Raw genomic sequence first — 22,067 nt, forward strand, 5'->3', positions numbered from 1 at the left:
GCTTTGCGTCCCCGTATTCCAAACTTAGTGTGAGCCCTAAACTCCCTTCATTGTCTCTATTTGGTTCCAAAGCAGCTAAGATCAGTTGTGATCCTATATCACAAAAAATTGGGTCCAAGACTCTGAAAAAAAATGTCAATATAAAAAATAAATGTGCAAGCCGGGCGGGGGTGGCACATGCCTTTAATCCCAGCAGGCAGAGGCAGGTGGCTGTCTGTGAATTCAAGGCCAGCCTAGTCTACAAGAGCTAGTTCCAGGACAGGAACAAAAAAAAAAAAAAAAAAAAAAACCTACGGAGAAACCCTGTCTCGAAAAATCAAAATAAATAAATAAATAAATAAATAAATAAATAAATAAATAAATAAATAAAGTGCAGCCGGGTGGTGGCACACGCCTTTGATCACAGCACTCAGGAGGCAGAAGCAGGCTGATCTCTGTGAGTTTGAGGCCAGCCTGGTGTACAAGAGCTAGTGTCAAAACAGGTATCAAAGTTACACAGAGAAACCCTATCTTGAAAAATGAAAATAAATTAAATAAATGTTCAAAATTAAATACATTCAAGTGTTAAAGGTAAACAAAAGATCTCAAAGCTGGTTATGCACTAACTAGCCAAATTAAAAAGATTAAAGAAGAGCAGGGCTCTAAAAAATGAAATCTTTACTGCTAACCAATTTTGGTTATATTTGGCACCAAACCAATAGATTTAACAGTTTATAATGAGCCAGTTCATGTCTAAGTGTAAAGCACATTGAGCTGGTAAACTGTTCAGTGCTGTTGGGGCTCAGAAGCTCTGGAAGCACAGACTCCAGAAGACACACAAGGAAGTGAGAAATAGAAAGCTGCTGATTAATTACATTAGCACCACCAGAAACTGCACATATAGATTCAAAGGCTTTCAAATATTCTTAGGTACAACAGGCCATGGAGGAAACTTTTGGGCAGACAGAATTCTGGAGGAAGGTGTTTCTTACTGGCAGGCCTGATGCAGACAAAAAAGGAACAAAACCAAAAGATTACCTCAGCAGCTGCAAGGCTGAAGTGTACTCCTCGGAATCCCACACATTATCATCCAGACATGTGCAATATAGCTCCCTGATCTATAAACGAAAGATAGGATTAATGAGGAATAAAACTCACCCACTAAGTTGCCTACCAGCTAGGCAAAATACACATAGCAAACAAAATATGATATTAATAAAAATTTTTCACTAAATTGTAAGAGACTTCTTAGTATATATTTCACTAAAGTACAAGAGACTTCTTGGCATATATTGGATCAGACACTACAAAAATATAAAAGTCAAATAAAATTGTACTGGGAGTGGCTGACACCAGTCACTTATATGTCATTAAAGTTGGAATAAATGGCTGATTGAAGATTTAATAGCTAAGTTAGCAGAAATTCCCACAGGTCATTCCTCGATTTGATCTCTTAAACTCTTAGCTAAAGATCTAAAAATTAAATATTCTATTCACATGCATTCGCCACATAGTTCATAAGTTTGGGGTATAATACAAGGTCAACTGAGCAGAGTACTGTGTTTTAATTCTTGGTAAAATGCAAGGTTAACCACTAAATTATTATTATTAGATAAATTCTAAACAGATTCTACCTCTCAAACTAACTCTCCCTGTGCACACGACAAACGAAGTGCTAGGGTTGTGTTAGCAAGGTTACATGCTACAGCACAAACGAAGTGCTAGGGTTGTGTTAGCAAGGTTACATGCTACAGCACAAATGCAGAGGAGACGAGCCACTGGGATCCACATGGCTACTTCTAGCTATGACTTTAAGGAAAAAAACAAAACTAAAGAAACAAACAAAAAAACCCCAATTTCTATTATGAGTAATGTAATAAGCTGGAACAGATTGTGTTCTTAGCATAAGAATTGGCTCCATTTGCCCAAGTGTTAGAGAAATCAAAACAAGAAAGTACTATTATTCCTACGTTGTTGACTCCAAATGAAGAAATTTTATACCTGCCGGCCCAGTGGGTACTTGGGAAGACAAGAGGTAAAATTATGAAGACATCTCAAAACAAGGAAGTAATTCATATGATAAACATGCAAGTTTTCCAGTAATAATTGAGTTTCCTCCTAAAAAAACAAGAGTACACTAATAATATGCAAGGCAGTAAAATAAAATTTAAACATTTATCAATACATACTTTCTAGAAAATGAACGAGTGTTTAGAACTATGAATTACTTTTCTTAATTCATGAAAAGCTGACATATACATCAAATTCAGGACACAGTCTAGGCAGGTTTTTAGTACCACACATCAGAACTGTATTCTGATGTAATTTAGCGTCTATCCTGAAATCCACTCCACCAATTACACACTTATAGTAGAGCATTTTTATCTTCTGTCTGCCACTATTAAGCAAGGAAGCGCCACAGTTCTCCCCAGCGTCACTGAAACAGCATACTGCCGTGGTTCTGGCCAACAGTTCAACTGAGTGCTCCTTTGTGAATTTTATCTGTGACATTCCTGTGGTCCATAAGCAAATACAGTGTAGACTACTCACTGCTTGTAATCCAACCATAACAAGACCTTATTCTAGAAGAGTGAGGGAAAGAGGAGTGTGGTAAATAAGCCGGACTCTTTAAAATCTTGCATCAGGCCGGGCAGTAATGGTGCACACCTTTAATCCCAGCACTCAGGAGGCAGAGGCAGGCAGATCTCTGTGAGCTCAAGGTCTACAAGAGCTAGTTCCAGGACAGACTCCATAGCTACAGAGAAACCCTGTCTCAAAAAACCAAAATAAAAAAAAAAGAAAAGAAAAAGAAAAAAGAAAAAAATTCTTGCATCAAGCCAAAAGAAAGAAGAGAAGAAAAAGAGAAGAAAAAGGCCAAAGCATATAGTTGTGCACATGGGCACACTCATCCAACAGCTCCCAGTTTGTCCTTTGAGCTGCAGGATGGCTGCTTCTGCAGTGACATGAGTTGAAGAAGTTGAAGTGAAGATGATTACTGAAGACAACATATCATTCAATCACTGGATTAGGAGAAATTAAGGTGGTCCTGAGCTGCAACCCTTCTTCCTGAGGGTTAGCTCTCAGTGTGTTGGAAGTTGTCAATGGAGAAAGGTTATGAACAGTTCTACCTCACAGGACTGAAGAGATGGCTTAGAAATTAAGAGCACTGGCTGCTCTTCCAGAGGACCTGGGTTTGATTCCCAGCACCCACATGGCAGCTCACAACTGTCTGTAACGTCATTCTAGCTGATCCAGCTCCCTCACATGGATATACCTGCAGGCATGACACCAATGCACATTAAAAAAAAAAAAGTCTACCTTGCTGGAGAAGCTGCAAACCATTGGCACAGCAAGATATCCCTAACGCTGCAATATTGGCACTTACATCTTGTGTGAAATAAACTAATTGGACTTACGGTCCACTCAACAGAAGGGAAGTCATGCCTGGTACTGTTAGCCTAGTCAAGAATCTGTGGCTGCAGAGGTCAGAGCTCCATTGCAAGTAGAGTGGTATTTGGGTCATAGACGCAGGAAGAGAACCTGCCACTTCCGTTTGTAGTTTCCCATTCCTTCTAAATATTAATCCATATACTCATGCGTTAAGTGCAGCTCTTTTTTTTTTTTTTTTTTTTTTTTTTGGTAAGTGCAGCTCTTGGTGCTCATCAAAGAAGCTTCTTTCTGTCACAGGTGGAGAATATTATAGAGATCTACCAGACTGAAATACAGACGACAGATGGTCTACACTCAAACGGATCATCTGTAACACAACCCATTATATCACCATGGAAGAGGTCACATGCATGAACTTTCAAAAATAAGACTGTCTGCACATGATCTGCCTGAGCTACAGAAGTCAATATGACTATATGGATGGGAAGAGCACACAAGACTTACGTACGGACAAGAGCTGCTGAGGGAGAATCACTTTTCCTCAGGGTCAAGACACAAACAGGTTGCCCAGCTATAAATACATGTATATATGGGCAATACTAATTTACCACAATAATAATGATAGACATTGTCATTTTTTTGATTTCTAGTACTTTAACAAAACCATACATAAAAAATACACTCATAGGGCTGGAGAGATGGCTCAGTGGTTAAGAGCTTGGGGGAATGGGATGGTTAGGATAAAGGAAGGGTGGATATGGGAGCAAGGAAGTATATATCCTAACTAAGGGAGCCATCTTAGGGTTGGCAAGAGACTTGACTCTAGAGGGACTCGCAGGTGTCCAGGGAGATGTCCCCAGCTAGTACCTTGGGCAACTGAGGAGAGGGAACCTGAAATGACCCTATCCTATAGCCATGCTGATGAATATCTTGCATATCACCTTAGAACCTTCATCTGGCGATGGATTAAGATAGAGACAGAGAACCAAATTGGAGCACCGGACTGAGCTCTTAAGATCCAAATGAGGAGCAGAAGGAGGGAGAACACGAGCAAGGAAGTCAGGACCACGAGGGGTGCACCCACTCACTGTGACAGTGGAACTGATCTATTGGGAGCTCACCAAGGCCAGCAGGACTGGGACTGAATAAGCATGGGATGAAACCGGACTTTCTGAACATGGCGGACAATGAAGGCTGATGAGAAGCCAAGGACAATGGCACTAGGTTTCGATCCTAATACATGAACTGGCTTTGTGGGAGCCTAGCCTGTTTGGGTGCTCACCTTCCTGGACCTGGATAGAAGTGGGAGGACCTTGGACTTCCCGCAGGGCAGGGAATCTGGACTGCTCTTCAGAGAGGGAGGGGGAATGGAGTGGGGGGAGGGAAATGGGAAATGGGGAGGAGGCAGAAATTTTTTTTCAACAAAAAAAAAATAAACAACAAAAAAAGAAAGACCATAAAAAAAGGAAGAAATTTAATTTCTTATCAAATCTGAAGAATAGATGGAGGTGGGTAGGGAGCAGGCAATGGGAAGAGAGGAGGGAAGAGGAACTGTAGTTGGTATGTAAAATAAATAATTAAAAAAAAAAGAGTATTGCCTGCTCCTCCAAAGGTCCTGAGTTCAATTCCCAGCAACCACATGGTGGCTCACAACCATCTGTAATGAGATCTGGTGGCCTCTTCAGGCATACATATAGATAGAATATTGTATACATAATAAATAAATAAATTAAAAAAATACACACATATTCTTTAATAAACGAAATGTAACTATGTTTAACAAAGCTGTGCTGGTTTGAAAGAAAATGGCCCTCAAAGGGAGTGGCACTTTAGGAGGCGTGTGGTCTTGCTGGAGTAGGTGTGTCACTGTGGAAGTGGGCTGTGAGGTCTCACCCATGCTCAGTGTCTTAGACTACTTCCTGAGAGATGTAGGACTCTCAGCTACTTCTCCAGTACTATGTCCGAACATGACAATGGACCAAACCTCTGAATTATAAGTAAGCCACCCCAATCAAATGTTTTCTTTACAAAAATTGCCATGGTGGTGTCTCTTCACAACAATAGAAAACCTAACTAAAACAGCTTTAGTCTTGTGGTTTCTATTGCTGTGATGAAACTAAAGGAAGTTGGGGCAGAAAAGGGTTTATTTGTCTTATAGTTAGTTCCACATCATAGTCCACCTCTGAAGGAAGACAAGAACTCAAATGAGTCAGGAATCTGGAGGTATGAACTGATGCAGAGGCCATGGAGGGATGCTGCTTACCAACGTGCTCCACATGGATTGTTCAGCCTGCTCTCCTATAGAATCCAGGATGGATCACCTGCAATGGGCTGGGCCTTCCCCCACTAATAACTAATTAAGAAACTGCCATACAAGCTTGCTTGAAGCCAAAGTATGTAGGGTTAGTAATTCACAAAATATGCTGAAACTAATGGAAACTGACATGAAGGGGTAAACATGAATAGCAAACTATTATTAATAATACAGACTATGTAGACCAGCATTAAAATGAACCTAACCTTAAGCTATGATGATAGAACTTCATTTTTTAAATGTTACTTAAAGTATACATGCAAATGTCTACATAAATATATAACGATAAAACCGTAGTTGGAGGCAAATTAAGGGGTTATTCCCACTTTTCTTCAGTTAGAGCAGAGACACATAGCTAGCTGGGCAGGACACCCAGGCAGCTTGACAGGGCTATCTGAATATCAACCTGCAACTATCTCATGTGAAGCAGTTCCTAAGCCACCCACAAACTACCTTCAGAATCAACTGAAAAGCTTGTTTCTGAGTGCTCAAATACACGGAAGACCCTTTAGGCATCTTTTGCTTGCTTGCACTCTCAATAAAGCATCCTACAAAGGATATAGGGCTTTGATATCAGGTCTGGATATTAATGGCAGACCCATCATTTACTAATTGTGACTACTGACTAAATGATTATCTTCAAGGCAGGTCTCTGTATAACCCAGGCTGGCCCTAAAATTTCCTATATGGCCAAAGATAGCCTTGAAATGTGTGGTTTATGCAATAATAAGGAATGAGCAAGGGATTCGGACATGCTAGGCACGAACTGTACCTACTAGGCTACAGCCTGAGCCCTAACTGCAACCCTTTAATAGTTCGTCACCTACTCCTTTGTGACACTTCATCTACATGGAGTTTTTTTTAATCTGTCTTATGTGGTAGCTGTGTTCACAAAGAGACAACGCCTATAACCCCAGTAATCACAGAAATACAGATGATTCTGAGCCAAACTGATGTTTGACGATGACTAATTTGTAAGTTTATCAGGGCAAAAAGCAAAACAGATTTTAGAACAGAAATAGTCAGGATATACTGAAAGCTTCTCTGGAGTATAATTTATTTTCTACCTCTCAAGCCGGGCGATGGTGGCGCATGCCTTTAATCCCAGCACTCGGGAGGCAGAGGCAGGCGGATCTCTGTGAGTTCGAGACCAGCCTGGTCTACAGAGCTAGTTCCAGGACAGGCTCCAAAGCCACAGAGAAACCCTGTCTCGAAAAAACAAAAAAAAAAAAAAAACAAAAACAAAAAAACAAATTTATTTTCTACCTCTCAGAAAATTTGATTATAAAGTCAGGCACACCTGCCCTTAAACCCAGCACTTTATGAATAGGCAGAGGCAGGAGGATCTCTGTGAGTTTGAGTATAGTCTGGTCTACAGAGAGTTCCAGGACAGCCAGGGCTACACAGAAAAGCCCCGACTCAACCTTCTATGGAGAGGAAATATGTCTATTTAACTAAATAACATATTACATATTGTTATATAAAGTTTGTACATAATATGATACACAAAATACATAAAGCTATGCATTTAAAACTAAGATCAAATTTTATACTAGTGAAAAATATGTAAGTCATAATGTGATCTGCAATTATAAAAGCTTTGTTATATTTTTCATCTCATCTTTACCTGCTGAATAAGCTAAGCAGAAATCACAATAGGAATCATTATTTCATTTTCTATATAAGAAAATTGAAGCTTAAATTAGTATTTTTTTTTTTTTGAGACAAGATTTCTCTGTATAGCTTTGGAGTCTGTCCTGGAACTAGCTCTTGTAGACCAGGCTGGCCTCGAACTCACAGAGATCCGCCTACCTCTGCCTTCTGTGATTTTAGACTGTGATTTTGGGAAAAGATTAAAATATTCACAGATACTTTTACTCTAAATTAAAAATACCAGCATACTAATTATTTACATAGACATCTTTTATATGACTTTAGTAAGTAGCCTATACCTTAAGAGTACAAACCATATGCACTTCTTCATATTTCTAAGTATATGAAGTCTTGAGAAAACAGGTCCTTGAAGGACAAAATATAGTGCTAAATAAAATGAATACAGCAAAGAAAATAACAAACAGAAGGTAGTGAAACAAGAATAAGACACAAATAAATGCCTAGGAAATATACAGTCCTTGCAACAGATAAATATCATGCCATTTCTGTACTAGTCTAAACAGGCTCTTCTTTATGTCAGTGAGTCGAGGGTACCATGACAAGTATTCCTGACTTGCGACAACACCATGAATGTACGAGCAAGAAATGTACCTAGCAACAGTTGACTCAGCGGAGAGTTGATACTAATCTTAAACTACTTAGTCTCACTGGTTCTGACATTTCTTCTAGTGAAATCACCTGCATTGGCTCCAAGAACTTCCTATACTGCACTGAAAGGGTTATAGAGATTATTCAGTTACAGACATAATTTGATGCCAGCCTATCTCAAAAAATAAACACATTTTTTAAATGAAAGAAATATTTAATAGACGCTATCATCAACATATTTTGGAGATTTTTTTTAACATTAAAATTTCATGGGGCTGGAGAGATGGCTCAGTGGTTAAGAGCACCACCTGCTCTTCCAGAGGTTCCGAGTTCAATTCCCAGCAAACACATGGTGACTTACAGTCATCTACAGTGGGATCTGTTGCCATCTTCTGGTGTGCAGGTGTACATGCAGACAGAGCATTCATACATAAAGTAAAACAAATCTCAAAAGAATAAAAAACTTTATTTTAAGAATTTACAAATAAAAAAGCACCACGAAGTGAAATTATTACACCTAAAGTCCAAAGAAGATTTTATAATATAGACAAATTAGTTTTACGATTCCACAGAACATATGCCCTCCTCGTAGGATCTAATATCTTTTGTTAGAATTTACAGTCAGTAAAATTCACACTTAAAAGTTGGGCTTCTTTGAGCTCATTTTCAGTTGACGGCCAGTTTTCTAATAGCTTTCTTCCTAGACAAGCACGGTAATGTGAAGCTAATGAGACATGCGAGGTCTCTAAACACTACCAGTAAGAACGTTACTAAAGAAAACAGAGGGTCATTTATTCAACAGGACACCATGGCACGCGCTTTAGCAGCAACATAGAATGATGTACAAAATTAAGTGCAAAATCCACATGCTGAGGAACGTCGTTTCTCTTCAAGAAAGAAGAGTTCACCAGTAGACATAATTACTGTCACATGTGGACTCTAGTTCTAGAGTGACAGATAAGAAACTAGTAGCAGTAGCTGTATGAAAGAGTAGTAGTAGTCTAAAGATGAATGGGACAAGGCTAGCCTTGCCTGAAATTACAGTTGCCTTCTAAATTATATACCATATTATTTAAATTTCCTTTGACAGATTCTATGTCTACCTCAAAATAGGACAGAGTCATTTTGAAAGAGGAACCCACAATTGAGAAAGTGTGCCGTCACACTGACCTGTGGGCCAGCCTACAGTGCACAGTGCGTTTTCTTTTTTTTTCTTTTTTTTTTTGGTTTTTCGAGACAAGGTTTCTCTGTGATTTTGGAGCCTGTCCTGGAACTAGCTCTTGTAGACCAGGCTGGTCTCAAACTCACTACAGTGCGTTTTCTTAATGTCGCTGATGTGGGAGGGCACAGCACACAATATGTAGTGCCACAGCTCAGCAGACAGTTCTGGGTTCTAAAAAAGTCAGGCTGAGCAAGCCAGTAAACAGAACTCCTCCATCACCTCGGCATCAGCTCCTGCCTCTAGCTTCCTGACTGCTTTTTTCCATTATGAACTGTGATGTGGATGCATAAGCACATAAAGCCTTTCCCTCCCCAAGTTGCTTTTAGTAATGGTGCCTAATCAAAGCAATAGAAACCTAAACTATAGCACCAGTATACACCAACATACACAATGATTTGCTTTAGAATGTCATCTTAATACTTATTGTCATATTTATATTCACCTTTAATCATATTCATCTCCCCAATGGTCCCTTCCTGCTCCAAAATGGGTCCTACTTGCATGTTACTGCTGTTGCTGTTGTTTTTAATCTGGATTCCACACACGAGGGAAATGTATCTGTTGCTACATAACTAATAGACTTGCAACAATATTACTTCTTTCCTGGCATTATCACTATATAATAAAATGAAGTCAACTGATAGCGGATGTTCTATCCTATATATATTGCTTTTAATAAGTTAATGAAAAAAGCTGTTTTCATCAATGGCTTAGCAGAGTAAAGCCAGGTGGGAAATCCGAGCAAAGATACAGAGAGAAATGGAAGGCAGAGTCAGGTCAGGTGCCAGCCAGCCACCGAAGAAATAAGACATGTAGAAAATGAGGTAATGCTGTACCAAAGCACTGGACTGAGCTCTCTAAGTCCAGTTTAAGAGTGGGAGGAGTGAGAATATGAGCAAAGCAAGATCATGATGGGTTCACCCACTGAAACAGTTCACCTGAGCTAATGGGAGCTCAGAAACTCCAGCTGGACAGGAAAGGAAACAGCATAGGTCCAAATTAGTCCCTCTGAATGTGGGTGTCAGTTGTATGGCTGGGGCAGATTGTGGGGCCACTGGCAGTGACACCAGGATTTATCCCTGTTGCTTATATTGGCTTTTTGGGAACTCTTTGGATGGATACCTTGCTCAGCCTGGATACAGTAAGGAGGGCCTTGGATCTTCCCCAAAGCAAAGTGCCTTACTCTCTCTGGGGAGGTGAGGGGGAGGGGAGAGATAAGTGGAGGGAATGGGAGGAGGGGAGGGAATTGGAACTGAGATTGGTGTGTAAAATGAAAAAACAAGGGCTGGAGAGATGGCTCAGTGGTTAAGAGCATTGCCTGTTCTTCCAAAGGTCCTGAGTTCAATTCCCAGCAACCATATGGTGGCTCACAACCATCTGTAAAGACGTCTGGCGCCCTCATCTGGCCTTCAGGCATACAGACAGAATATTGTATACATAATAAATAAATCAATATTTTAAAAAAAAAGAAAAAACAATAAGTTTTCTCTCTTAAAAAAATAAAAATAGAAAGAAAGAAAAGGAAGAAAGGAAGGAAGGAAGGAAGGAAGGAAGGAAGGAAGGAAGGAAGGAAGGAAGGAAGGAAGGAATGAGGGAAGGAAGGAAGCACACAGCCACATGGTAATACATGGGCTAATAGAAATGGGTTAACTTAAGATGCAAGAGCTTACTAGGAATATGCCTGAGACATATTCTGGCCAGTGTTGTAATTAATACAGCTTCTGTGCAAGTATTCGTGTCTGGGTGGCTGAGAAACGAAAGCACAGTCTCTGTCTTAGCAGCAGATGGTTAAGTTGCCTAGCGTCTACAAGCTTTTATTTAAAACAGTCTTACAAAAAAAAAAAAAATAAAATAAACAACAAAAAATCAATACAGCAAATCTCTACTGATATAAAGAAAAATTCTTTGTGACTTGTTTAAACTTGATTTTGTCATGTGTAGTACTCACTGCTAGCTGATTATCAAGACTCAGCACCTCATCCTCCGAGTACTAAGATATACAGGTCTATTTTATAAAATTAATCAACGTTTGAATGCATATTCTTTTGCATGAAGAAAAAGGCAGTAAGGCACACACATTCCTACCTTTAAAACTGTCTCATTGGTCAACAGTGCAACTTGCTTTTCTGAAGCTTGTTTTTCCACGTACCTAAAATTTTTGTCATCCCATACAGAAAAAGGGGAATATTAAACAATTTGCATATTTGAATAGCATGTTAAAAATAACTACCTAGAATGGTTTCCCTATTTTTTACATTTCTGCTCAAAAATAAATTCAAGATAACAGTTCGTAATTGCCTTAATGATAATTATTGAAGTCATAAAGGTGATATAATATCATTTCTAAAAGATAACTCTAGAGAACTTACAAATTATGTAAAATATTAGTAAAAATATTTTTATGTTAAAATTTTCAATCCAACAAAGAAACTCCATCACTAAAAGCAGTATGGTTCTACACTGCAAAATCAACTAGCATTCCATCCCTCGGTCCAAAGCCAACGGAAGCTAGCACTTTTCATTTCATCCTAGTCTCTAGTATAAAATACATTAAATATAGACTCATCTTTTTACCTCCTAAATGATGGAAGGCGCCGGATGTTTTCACATTGATTAACTGAGAAAAATTTTACTCTTTTCTTGGCTTCTGGGAGATCACAGCACAGAACACTCAAGGGTTGCAAATAAAAATGTTCTAGTAGAGAAAGCTGAAAGAAATAATATTTTTTTTATAGTTTGGTAGTAAACATTTTGCCCTTTACCTTCTTAATTTTAACTCTTTTAAAAGCAAACGTATATGTGGTTGGAGAGCATTTGTTGCTCTTGGAGATAAGAGGTTGGGTTCCCAGTAACTAGGAGCCAGTGACCATTTGTAACTTCAGCTCCTGAGAACTGGACACTTTCTTCTGGCCTTCAAGGCACCGTACATGTGAGACACTAACAGACTTATAGGACAAATACCAACGGACAAAAATAAAAATAACTATTAAAACAATTATGTTACAATAACATTGCAACAGTACTTATAGACCTTTCAAGACTACAATTCTGTGGACAAGGTCAGAAAAAGTAATCTCAGAAATACATACTAAAAGAAATAGATGAATACATTAGTGCAAAACTAGTTAAAAGTATTGCAAAAATTATATGGATGGGACTATTATATGATCTTAAAGATCTAATAGATACTCAGAAGACATCACCCCAAATTATACTACCTGATCTCTCTGTTCAAATAAATACAATGTTGCAGTTCAAATAAATACAATGCTATACCTACTGATAAGAGTAACAAAATTCTGTACCTTCAAATTCAGTTTTAACCCATCAAAAAAAAAAAAAAAGTATATGCACTAGTAAAGGACTCAAATAATAGACTGCTGCTGTCTTCATAGGGATGACTGTCTAAATTCTACAGTGATTTAATAAGATTATCATTTTTTTTTCTGATTTTAAGCAAGCTTGTTTATTCAGATTACCTTGTATCCCATTCTGTTTTCTGTAGCTATGATAAAGATCATTACCAAAAGCAATTTAGGAAAGAAAATAAAGGGTCTATTGGCTTAAATATTCCAACCACAGGCTGGGTGATGGTGGCACACGCCTTTAATCCTAGCACTTGGTATGCAGAGACAGGTGGATCTCTGTGAGCTTGAGGCCCGCCTAGATTACAAACCCAGTTCCAGGACAGTCAGAACTGTTTTACAGAGAAAACCTATCTTGAAAAACCAACCAAACAAACAAACAAACAAACAAACCTCAAAAAAACAAAAACCAACCATAGAACATTATTGAGGGAAGCAAGAGCAGTAATTCTCATAAGTAGAGATGGAACCACGGAGACATGGGGTTTACAGGCTTGACTGGGCTTCATTCAGCAACCTTTCTTATACCCAACCCCAGGATGAGCTGTCCAGAAGTGGCACCACCCACAGTAGGCTGTGCTTTCTCACGTTAATCAACTCTCAAGAAAATGCCACTATGACATATCCAGTGTGGTAGAGGGATTTCTTCATTTGAGGTTCTTTCTTCCCAGGGGAACTTTACATCAAATTGACGAAAAACCAACACACCGTATTACTGGACTGACAGGACTTTAGAAGATAGCATTCCCCAAAGGAAGTTAATGATTTAACATGCTCTTACATATACAAATTTTAAAATATTTGGTTGGCTACTGGGTTGCTATGATGTTTTCTCTATCCCGAGTCTCTGCAGAGCTGTTACACATGACTTCACCTGTCAGATGGCACTTCTGTGCCTAAGACAGTCACACTTAAGAGTTTCTAAGTTTCTAAGGATAAAAAGATTAAGATTTTCATATTAGACTTTTCCAATAAAGGTTGTAATATACAGGTCTTAATGAAATTGACAACTGGCATGTACCAACAATGACTATACTTTGATAACTTAGGTAGTTCCCAAGAAAAGTAATTAATATTAACTTTTAAACAACTGAAAAATGGGATTCTTTTTAGGTTAAAACCAATGTTATGAAGTTAAGATCAAGAATCAGTTTACACAATTCATATGACTCTAATGAGCATGCATTCACAATGCATACAAATAAATATTAACACACATTTGTACTGAATAACAAAATATAGCATATCACTTATTTTCATATAACCAAAAAATGTGGTTTTACAGTTTGGAAAAATGTCAGCAGTAAAGGCCACAAACACATACAGAACAAAGCTGAAGACATCCATTTTCTGGCTCAGCAGAAAAGTCTGTTGGTCCCTAATAAGTGGCATTCCTTAGGTGAGTTCATCAAGTTCTAAGCAAAAATAAATAAATCCTTCCCCTCCAGTCCAACCCTCAATGGTTAAGACTCTCTAATGGAAAGAGCTCTTTTCCATTACTGATAACACAATGTTATCTTCTACAGGTGACGGCAAGGTAAGAAAGGAAAGGTGGGCCCTAGAATTTATTCTTTCTAGATCTTACTATGAAAATGTCTTCATCATTATACTAGTCGATCGGGAATAATGTACACAACGTACAGATGGTGAACTTTCAAACTCACCAGTATTTCTTACCTTAAGTCCTTTGATGAAGTTTCGAATGGAGAAATCATGATATAAAAAGATGTTGGTCAGGACCTGTAATGCCTTTTTACTTATTTTAAAAGGAAATTGAGCTGTAAAAAGCAGCTGAAAGAGACAGAAGGGTGAAAGACATATTCCTTAGTCTTCATTTATCACGAACATGAAGGATAAATAGCAAGACACAACAAATATAAAAGCAATAGTAGCTATCTATACTGTTTCTTTTTTAAGATCAATCATCAAACAAATAGTAAATTTTACTTACTTGAGAGTGAAAACACCAAAAAGCAATGAGCATTACAGTCCCAGTGTATGTGGAAGGCGATCTTACCAGGTAGCCCTGGCTGTCCTGAATTTACTATGTACACCAGATTGACAAAAACAATAAAAAAATAAATAAAATCCACAGAGCTCTGCCTGCTCTTTCTCCCAAGTGCCACCATTCCCATGTTCAAACTACATTCTAAACCAAAGATGTCTGCCAGCTTCCATTAAATCCCTGATCTTCAAGTAATGTACATATATTTATTTAGTTATATAGTTAGCAATATAACCTCTTTTCTCATACCAGAAGATTAAAAAATTGATGCACTTTTTTGCTATCAAATAAGTCTTCTCTCCCTTCTGATCCAAACTAGTGAAGAGCAGTAAGCTATCTGGTACTGAATGAGAACATATGAACAGAAATGATTTTTCTTTTTGAAACTACAGAGCAACCTGCATTATTTGGTCAGTTTTCAATGAGCTACAGTGATGCTTTACATTTGAAAATCAAACCTTATACTAGAATTTTTTAACAAAAGTATATTTTCACAAGGACAGTTACATTTGGTTACAATGAGTCAATTTTAAACTGAAGTAGTTTTTTCTAATGTGTCAATAAATCAGAATGCTATCTGCTGTGAACAGATGTGGAGAAGGGTTGTCATTTTACCCTACACAACCATCAGTTTTCAGACACATCTTACTGGAATCTAGGATGAATCTGTGGCAGTCGATAATAAGGAACCATACTGCTATTGACACAGAAATGTTACCGCAGTTAAAGTCTAAGTTTAGCAGCTGTTGTTAAGAGCAATGTGACAGTTGTCAAATTCCACAGAACAACCTCAGGGCTGGAGAGAGGGCTGGAGCTCATGAGCACCCATCAATCAACACCCTCTTCTGACCTCAAAAGGCCCTGCATCTGTGTGGAGCACTCACATCTATGCGGACAAAACACTCACACAGATACAATAAAAGTAACTCTTAAAACACTTAAACCATCTTATCTAAAATATAACGTCAAAACAGTCTGGTAATGGTCTGAAGTCCATAAATTCTGTAAAATTTTACTTATTACTTTTACAACTCAAATCCAGGGCTTGCCTTCTATACTGCCAGACAAGTGGTTGTTAGTGGGCTGTATCTCTAGATCTCTAAATTAATTTTAAAAGCCTAATCTTTTCAACTAAGTAATGCAAACAAGAATGAATATAGCTGGGAGGTGGTGGCGCACGCCTTTAATCCCAGCACTCAGGAGGCAGAGGCAGGCGGATCTCTGTGAGTTCGGGGTCAGCCTGGTCTACAAGAGCCAGTTCCAGGACAGGCTCCCAAAGCTACAGAGAAACCTTGTCTTGAAAAACCAAAAAGAATGAATATATACATAAAATCACTTTCATAAAGCTTATTTTTATTTGAGAGGCAATTTTATACAGAGAGAGACTATTCAAGAATAAACATAATTTAATAAGAATATTAAAAAATATGCAATAAGTTGAACAAAATCTGGGAGACACATGATTTATTGGTATCACTTCTTACAGACAATGGATGTCTGGTAGTGTGTGTTTCACTCCATGGCACGGGTGGTAAGCATAATTCCTTTTTACCTTATCAAGAATTACTGTCAGGTGCTCCTTGGAAGACAGAGACTGGAACAGCTCTATGCACAGCAGAGATGACACTGCATGAGGAAGCAGTCGATGGATAATAACCGGAGAAGTGGCGATTCCAAAAATGAGAATTAGTGGAAATTCATGCAGATGCTGACTGGTTTTTAAAGAAACATACAAAAGCTTCTTCAGCAAATGTCTTTCAATATATTACACTTCAAAATGATTATTTTAAGACATTCTTTTTTTTTTTTTTGGGTTCACCTTCTTTTTTTTTTTTTTTTTTATTTTTTTTTTTTTTTTTTGTTTTCCTTTTTTTTTTTTTTTATTCATAATTCTTTTTTTTTTTATTGAGAAAGAAAAAAAAAATTTCCGCCACCCCCCAGCCTCCCACTCCTCCCACCCTCCCCCCTCCTCTCCCCCTCCCTCTCGAGTCTGAAGAGCAGTCAGGGTTCCCTGCCCTGTGGAAAGTCCAAGGTCCTCCCCCCTCCATCCTGGTCTAGGAAGGTGAACATCTAAACTGGCTAGGCCCCCACAAAGCCAGAACAAGAAGTAGGATCAAAACCCAGTGCCATTCTGGCGATGGACTCACACTGGAACACTGGACTGAGCTCCCAAAGTCCCAATAAGGAACAGAAGGAGGGAGAAGATGAGCAAGGAAGTCAGGACCAAGAGGGGTGCACCCACCCACGGAGACAGTGGGGCTGATCTATTGGGAGCTCACCAAGGCCAGATGGATTGTGACTGGAAAAGCAGGGGATAAACCCGGACTCTCTGATTAAGACATTCTTATTAAGTTTTCTAGATCATTCATTTGCTTTTTAAAGTGAAAAAAAAATAAAATGGCCACCTTCCATATTGATTCCAATCAATCCATATGGATCCTTTTCTTTTATAAACAAGGACACAGAGATCAATGAGATAACCAAAGTTCTGTAACAATGTGTCAATATCACTTAAAATACTCTTACTAACCTTGAGACTCACCTAGTCTTCCTCACATCAGCCTCTCCTTCCTTTTCACATATACATAGCTTTACACATATGTAAGGGATTTTTTTAATGGACATCATTCAGAAGAATCATATCCCTTCCTTCTATTTCTGTCCTAAATATCCTGAATGTGATCATATCAGCACGGCTCAGACAGAACAAACAGCAGCCATGCAGTGGAACTGCACTATTCATGAGGGGCTCTGCAGATCACACCTCTCTGCACTCCCCTCCTTCCTACTGCTTTTCAGTGTGGGCTGCATGCCCTTCTTTCTCCATTCACAGGAACTATAAGCACAGCACTGTCTTGCGTCTGCTCTATGTCCACAGTACTATCAAATCCAAGTTAAACACTGTTACACACCACATTGCACATCTGCAGAGAATGTTACAAAGTTTGAAAAATGTCTTAGGACATTAACCCAAGAAATACACTTCAACAGTAGAGAATCTGCTCAGGCATGCATCAAGTCTTGGGTTTTATCCCCAGCTCAGGGGGGAGGGGCTATTAAGGGGACAGACGACTATATCTACAACTCGTTATTCAATGAAACAAAATCACACTCAAAGTAAGACTTTTTAGTATGTTAGCTGACATACAGAATATGCATGACAAAGTTAATTATATCCTAACAAATATACAACAGGAACAAATGTCATGGGAGTTTAAAATAGGGTTAGTTACTTCAATTTTAAGTCTCACAAGATTGCCTTAAAATACTCATGACATTAAAAAAAAAATCTTACTGCACATATATAGAAATAAGATACTTTCATAATGAAAACAGTTAAGGAGGTAATATTTGTAAGATGAATGATATTTTATACCTATTTACCAAGTTAACTAAGAACAGGTGAAATCTGTCTGGTCAACCTTATGCCAAAAGCCAAGAAAATAATTTGCTATGAAGTCTTTGAAATTTACTTTTGGAAAAAAAAAATCTAAAATAGTTTTGAATTTCATTAAGCTGGTCTTAAAATACTATGTTTTTAAGTTAAAAGTATTGTTTTCTGGGGCTGGAGAGATGGCTCAGTGGTTAAGAGCACCGCCTGCTCTTCCAAAGGTCCTGAGTTCAATTCCCAGCAACCACATGGTGGCTTACAGCCATCTGTAATGAGATCTGGTGCCCTCTTCTGTGCAGGCAGAGTACTGAGAATACTGTATACATAATAAATAAATAAATCTTAAAAAAAAAAAAAGTATTGTTTTCTTACCACAAAGGAAATTTTACACAAAAAGTCAAGTAATTGGACGTGAAGACTTTAAAGGGATGGGAACAAGAAGAAGGGAGAGAAAGCTAAAGGAAAGTGAAACCAGATACACAACATGCCTTATGGAAATCCGCTACTTTGAATGCACAGGAAAATAAAACAGGGACCAGTGATACGGCCCAGCAAGTAAAGGCACACCTGGAGACCCGAGCGTGAGCACAGGACACCCATTCGCAGCTATCTAATCTGCACACAGGCACATGGTACTTGGACACACACAGCAGTAACAAATGAGAGGACGAAGGCCAAGCAGTGCACCCTCTACCTGCTGATGATGATGAAGTCCTGGAGTACTTTCGTGCTGAAGCTCTCCATATTCTTCAGGATGAGCACAACAGGAGGACACTGCCATTGGCTACAGGTCGTCCTCTTTTTGCTTGTCAGTTTGGGGCCTGTCGTCTAATGGAGGAGTTAAATTGTCAAACAATACCATAATGACACTTGGTAATGTAGTTCTTTCTATATTTCACAATAACTGTTTTTATTTTCCCAAATAAATAAACAGTTACCAGCAGAATCTGTTTGTAGACCTAGTAACAGTAAGAAAAAGGTTCAGTATGACCCATAACACATAGGAGACAGATTTTCTGCTGAAAAACATAGGAAAAGAACCTTTACAATTGATTTTTTTTTTTGGGTTTTTTTTTTTTTTTTTTTTTTTTCTGTAGCTTTGGAGCCTGTCCTGGAACTCACTCTGTAGAGCAGGCTGGTCTCGAACTCACAGAGATCCGCCTGCCTCTGCCTCCCGAGTGCTGGGATTAAAGGCGTGCGCCACCATCGCCCGGCCAAATTACCATGAGTTTGATTCCTAAAAACATCTAAGAGTTTGGATCAAATTAAGCTATTAGCATAAGCATTCTTACATAAAATGCAATGAGATTTCATGTATGACTTCAGCAAAACACTAGAAAATTCACCCCAGTACTTTTACTTAAACACAGCACCCAGGAACCGTCCAATGAAGACGCTCACAGTAGAATGACATTATACTTTGTTGAACATACATTATGTATTGCATTGTTTTGTTCAATAACCTTCTTTATACAGTAATGTTTCCCAAGAATTCTAAACATGGAACAAACTAAAATTTAAAAATTACAGAATTACTCATCAAGTACTAAATTGACAGCAGGAATAGGTGATAAGTGTCTACGAAACAAAAGTAAATACTGAAGAACTTAGGAGGTAATATAAGGAAGTTACAGCTATTATTGTAGAAATAGAATTCCCAACCAACTTTGGATGTTTTCTCTTTGCCATTTCATGGACTTCTCCAACAAATATAATGTCTTCTAAGAATCTAAGCACTCACTAGTAATTAATGTACATACTAGAAGAATGCTTTCAAATTCTAGTAGCTTCAGAAAAAATAGCTACCACAAAACTGCTATCATTGCTCTACACACTTGTTTATCAGAAGGATGAGCTACAACCGAAATGACCTGGGCCAGCCTTCTGAACACCAGTCTCCGGTACCTGTGTGGCAGCCGTGTACCAGCTGCAAAGGGAGTCCATTGAGTAGCTGGTCGTTCTGGAGGTCTTAGGACTTCTCGTCTCTTTGGATTTTTCATCTACACAGCAGTCCATCAACTGTGAGGTCAACTTTTGTAAAAAATGTTTCACATCTGCAGAATATAAAAAGCAAGAAAACTTATCCATAGAAACCTTTGCTAAGCAGATTGCATTATTTGAGTAGAATATACTTTTTCTATATTTTATCAATATAGCTATCATGTGCTAAATACATTATTATGACTTTTTAGTACCCTTCCCTTAATATTTAAATTTCATCCAGGGTTGGACAGATTCAGCTAGTACTATACTTGTCTAGCATGCACACAACCCTGGAGCTGATTGCCAGTTCTAATAAATACAATGTTCTAATAAAAAAATAGTTCTAAATAAAAACAATGTGGTCAAGCATGCCTGAAATTCCTGGACTTGGGAGAAATTCAAGGTCATTTTCTGCTACATAGTAAATTCAATGAAAGCCTGGGTTACATAAAACCCTTTCTAAGTAAGATGAATAAATATATCTCATTAGTTCAGACTAAGATCAGATCAAAATTTATATGTATTATCTACAAGTGTCATCTAAGCAAATGTATAGGCAGGAAATTATAAAATATTTTTTAGAATATCATGTATTTATCCTTAAAATCAAGAATTATTTTATTGATTACAAATCTTGATTTACATGCATTTAAAAAAGACATCCTTAAAAGACTGTAATTCTAATTTAGTACATTAAATTTGTTATCAGTCCAGATGCAAACAAATCTGAGTATGATAGTGTGTGCTCTTCATGATTTAATGGTTTTACAAACTCAAGTCTGGCTCTGCCTACAACTATATGTTTAACCACTGATGGCCTTTGCAAGTGGAAAAACAAACGGACTTACGGCAATGAGCGAGACATGCACAGAGTGCTGGCCAGGCAGAGTAGGCAAGCACTGAAACAACTCACCAAAAACCACGCCACTTATATTTTACCTGGACAATCCTTAGCTTGCAGTGAGACTACATATGGTGTGACATTATTCCGAAGAGTCTCTGTTAGACTTCTGAATATTAAATCATGATCTGTGACATTCACACCTATGGGAAAATAAACAACATCATGTCATCATCTTTTTAATAATTTAACAAAGGGTATTTTTAAAAATTAAGTAAAGCACCAAATAAAAACAATTTAAAAATGCAATTTTCAACAGAAATCCAGAAATTTACAACATGATTGACTCTACTCACAGAATATGACATGGCTAAAGGAAATGTGGTACAGTTTACTCCTGAACACCCTAAGGTAGTTCTCAACATAGTTCTTACTGAGAGATGGGAAACCTACTGAAGTAAGTTTGGCTGCTGTCTACCCCTGCCTCTCGAGGTAAAGCATTGTGTTAACGGCCCGCTATTCCATAATACACTATCTCCCATATTTACACTAGCTCCCATATTTCTACATGGTATGGTGATGAGAATCTCAGGCCCCAGTTTGCACCTGCTGCATAGGAGGTAGTCACCCAGCACCTACAAACAAGCTGAAGCCAGGGTCAGGATATGCTAATACAGTTCCACTCCTTCTTTGTAATTTAGAGAACGCCTGGGATAGAGATGTTAACTCAGCCTACGTGACAGAGAGGGCATAGAAAGATGTGAACTTGACTAAAGTCATTCACCTAGTTACCTAGGAAACACATGCTAATGAATTTACCTTCAGTTTACGTTTTGGTATAAAGGCTGTTTGGAAAATAAACGCAAGGAATTTTCAGGATGTGAACTCAGGACTTCATGAGGGATCACTGAAAATCTACCTCCTGATAAAGCTATGTGAGTGTGTCTTTAATACCAGGCTTCCCCTCTGGTCCAAAAAAATAATTTATGGTCTGGACTGGCACCAGACCCCGACACTTACTATACACAAAACCCTTGAAACCATGAGCCAAACATTTTCTTTCTTTAAGCTGATTATCTATCTTTTTGTCAGTATTGAAATGTTAATACAACTAATTTGTTCAATTCTTCCTTTGAAAAGATTATTAACCATATATAACTGACCTTGGAAAATAGCTCAGGAGCAATTTCATTACTTTATCAAATGTAGTAATAAGAAGCGGCGGGGCTGAGTCCCCAGCACCCCGGCCGCCTGCCCGGCTAGCTTATGCCCGAAATAACAACACACAAACTGTATTCTTTTAATCACTGCTTGG

At 38.2% G+C, this 22,067-nt stretch overlaps 1 protein-coding gene across 5 annotated transcripts in view; it reads right to left on the reverse strand.

The window, feature by feature from the left end:
- The window catches only part of Orc3 (origin recognition complex subunit 3), a 47,532-nt gene that overhangs the window by 14,972 nt on the left and 10,493 nt on the right, over positions 1–22,067 (reverse strand). For all 5 annotated transcript variants that reach the window (XM_013351856.2, XM_005361965.3, XM_026786590.1 and 2 more), the window contains 9 exons: positions 20,851–20,955; positions 19,834–19,982; positions 18,623–18,756; positions 16,090–16,249; positions 14,210–14,323; positions 11,742–11,875; positions 11,253–11,316; positions 1,981–2,097; positions 1,018–1,097 (listed from right to left, as the gene is read on the reverse strand). In XM_013351856.2, the coding sequence (XP_013207310.1) occupies positions 1,018–1,097; positions 1,981–2,097; positions 11,253–11,316; positions 11,742–11,875; positions 14,210–14,323; positions 16,090–16,249; positions 18,623–18,756; positions 19,834–19,982; positions 20,851–20,955 (1,057 nt within the window). The remainder of the gene's footprint in view (positions 1–1,017; positions 1,098–1,980; positions 2,098–11,252; positions 11,317–11,741; positions 11,876–14,209; positions 14,324–16,089; positions 16,250–18,622; positions 18,757–19,833; positions 19,983–20,850; positions 20,956–22,067) is intronic.

Source organism: Microtus ochrogaster, linkage group LG5 (assembly GCF_000317375.1).
Source record: "Microtus ochrogaster isolate Prairie Vole_2 linkage group LG5, MicOch1.0, whole genome shotgun sequence".
NCBI lineage: Eukaryota > Metazoa > Chordata > Mammalia > Rodentia > Cricetidae > Microtus > Microtus ochrogaster.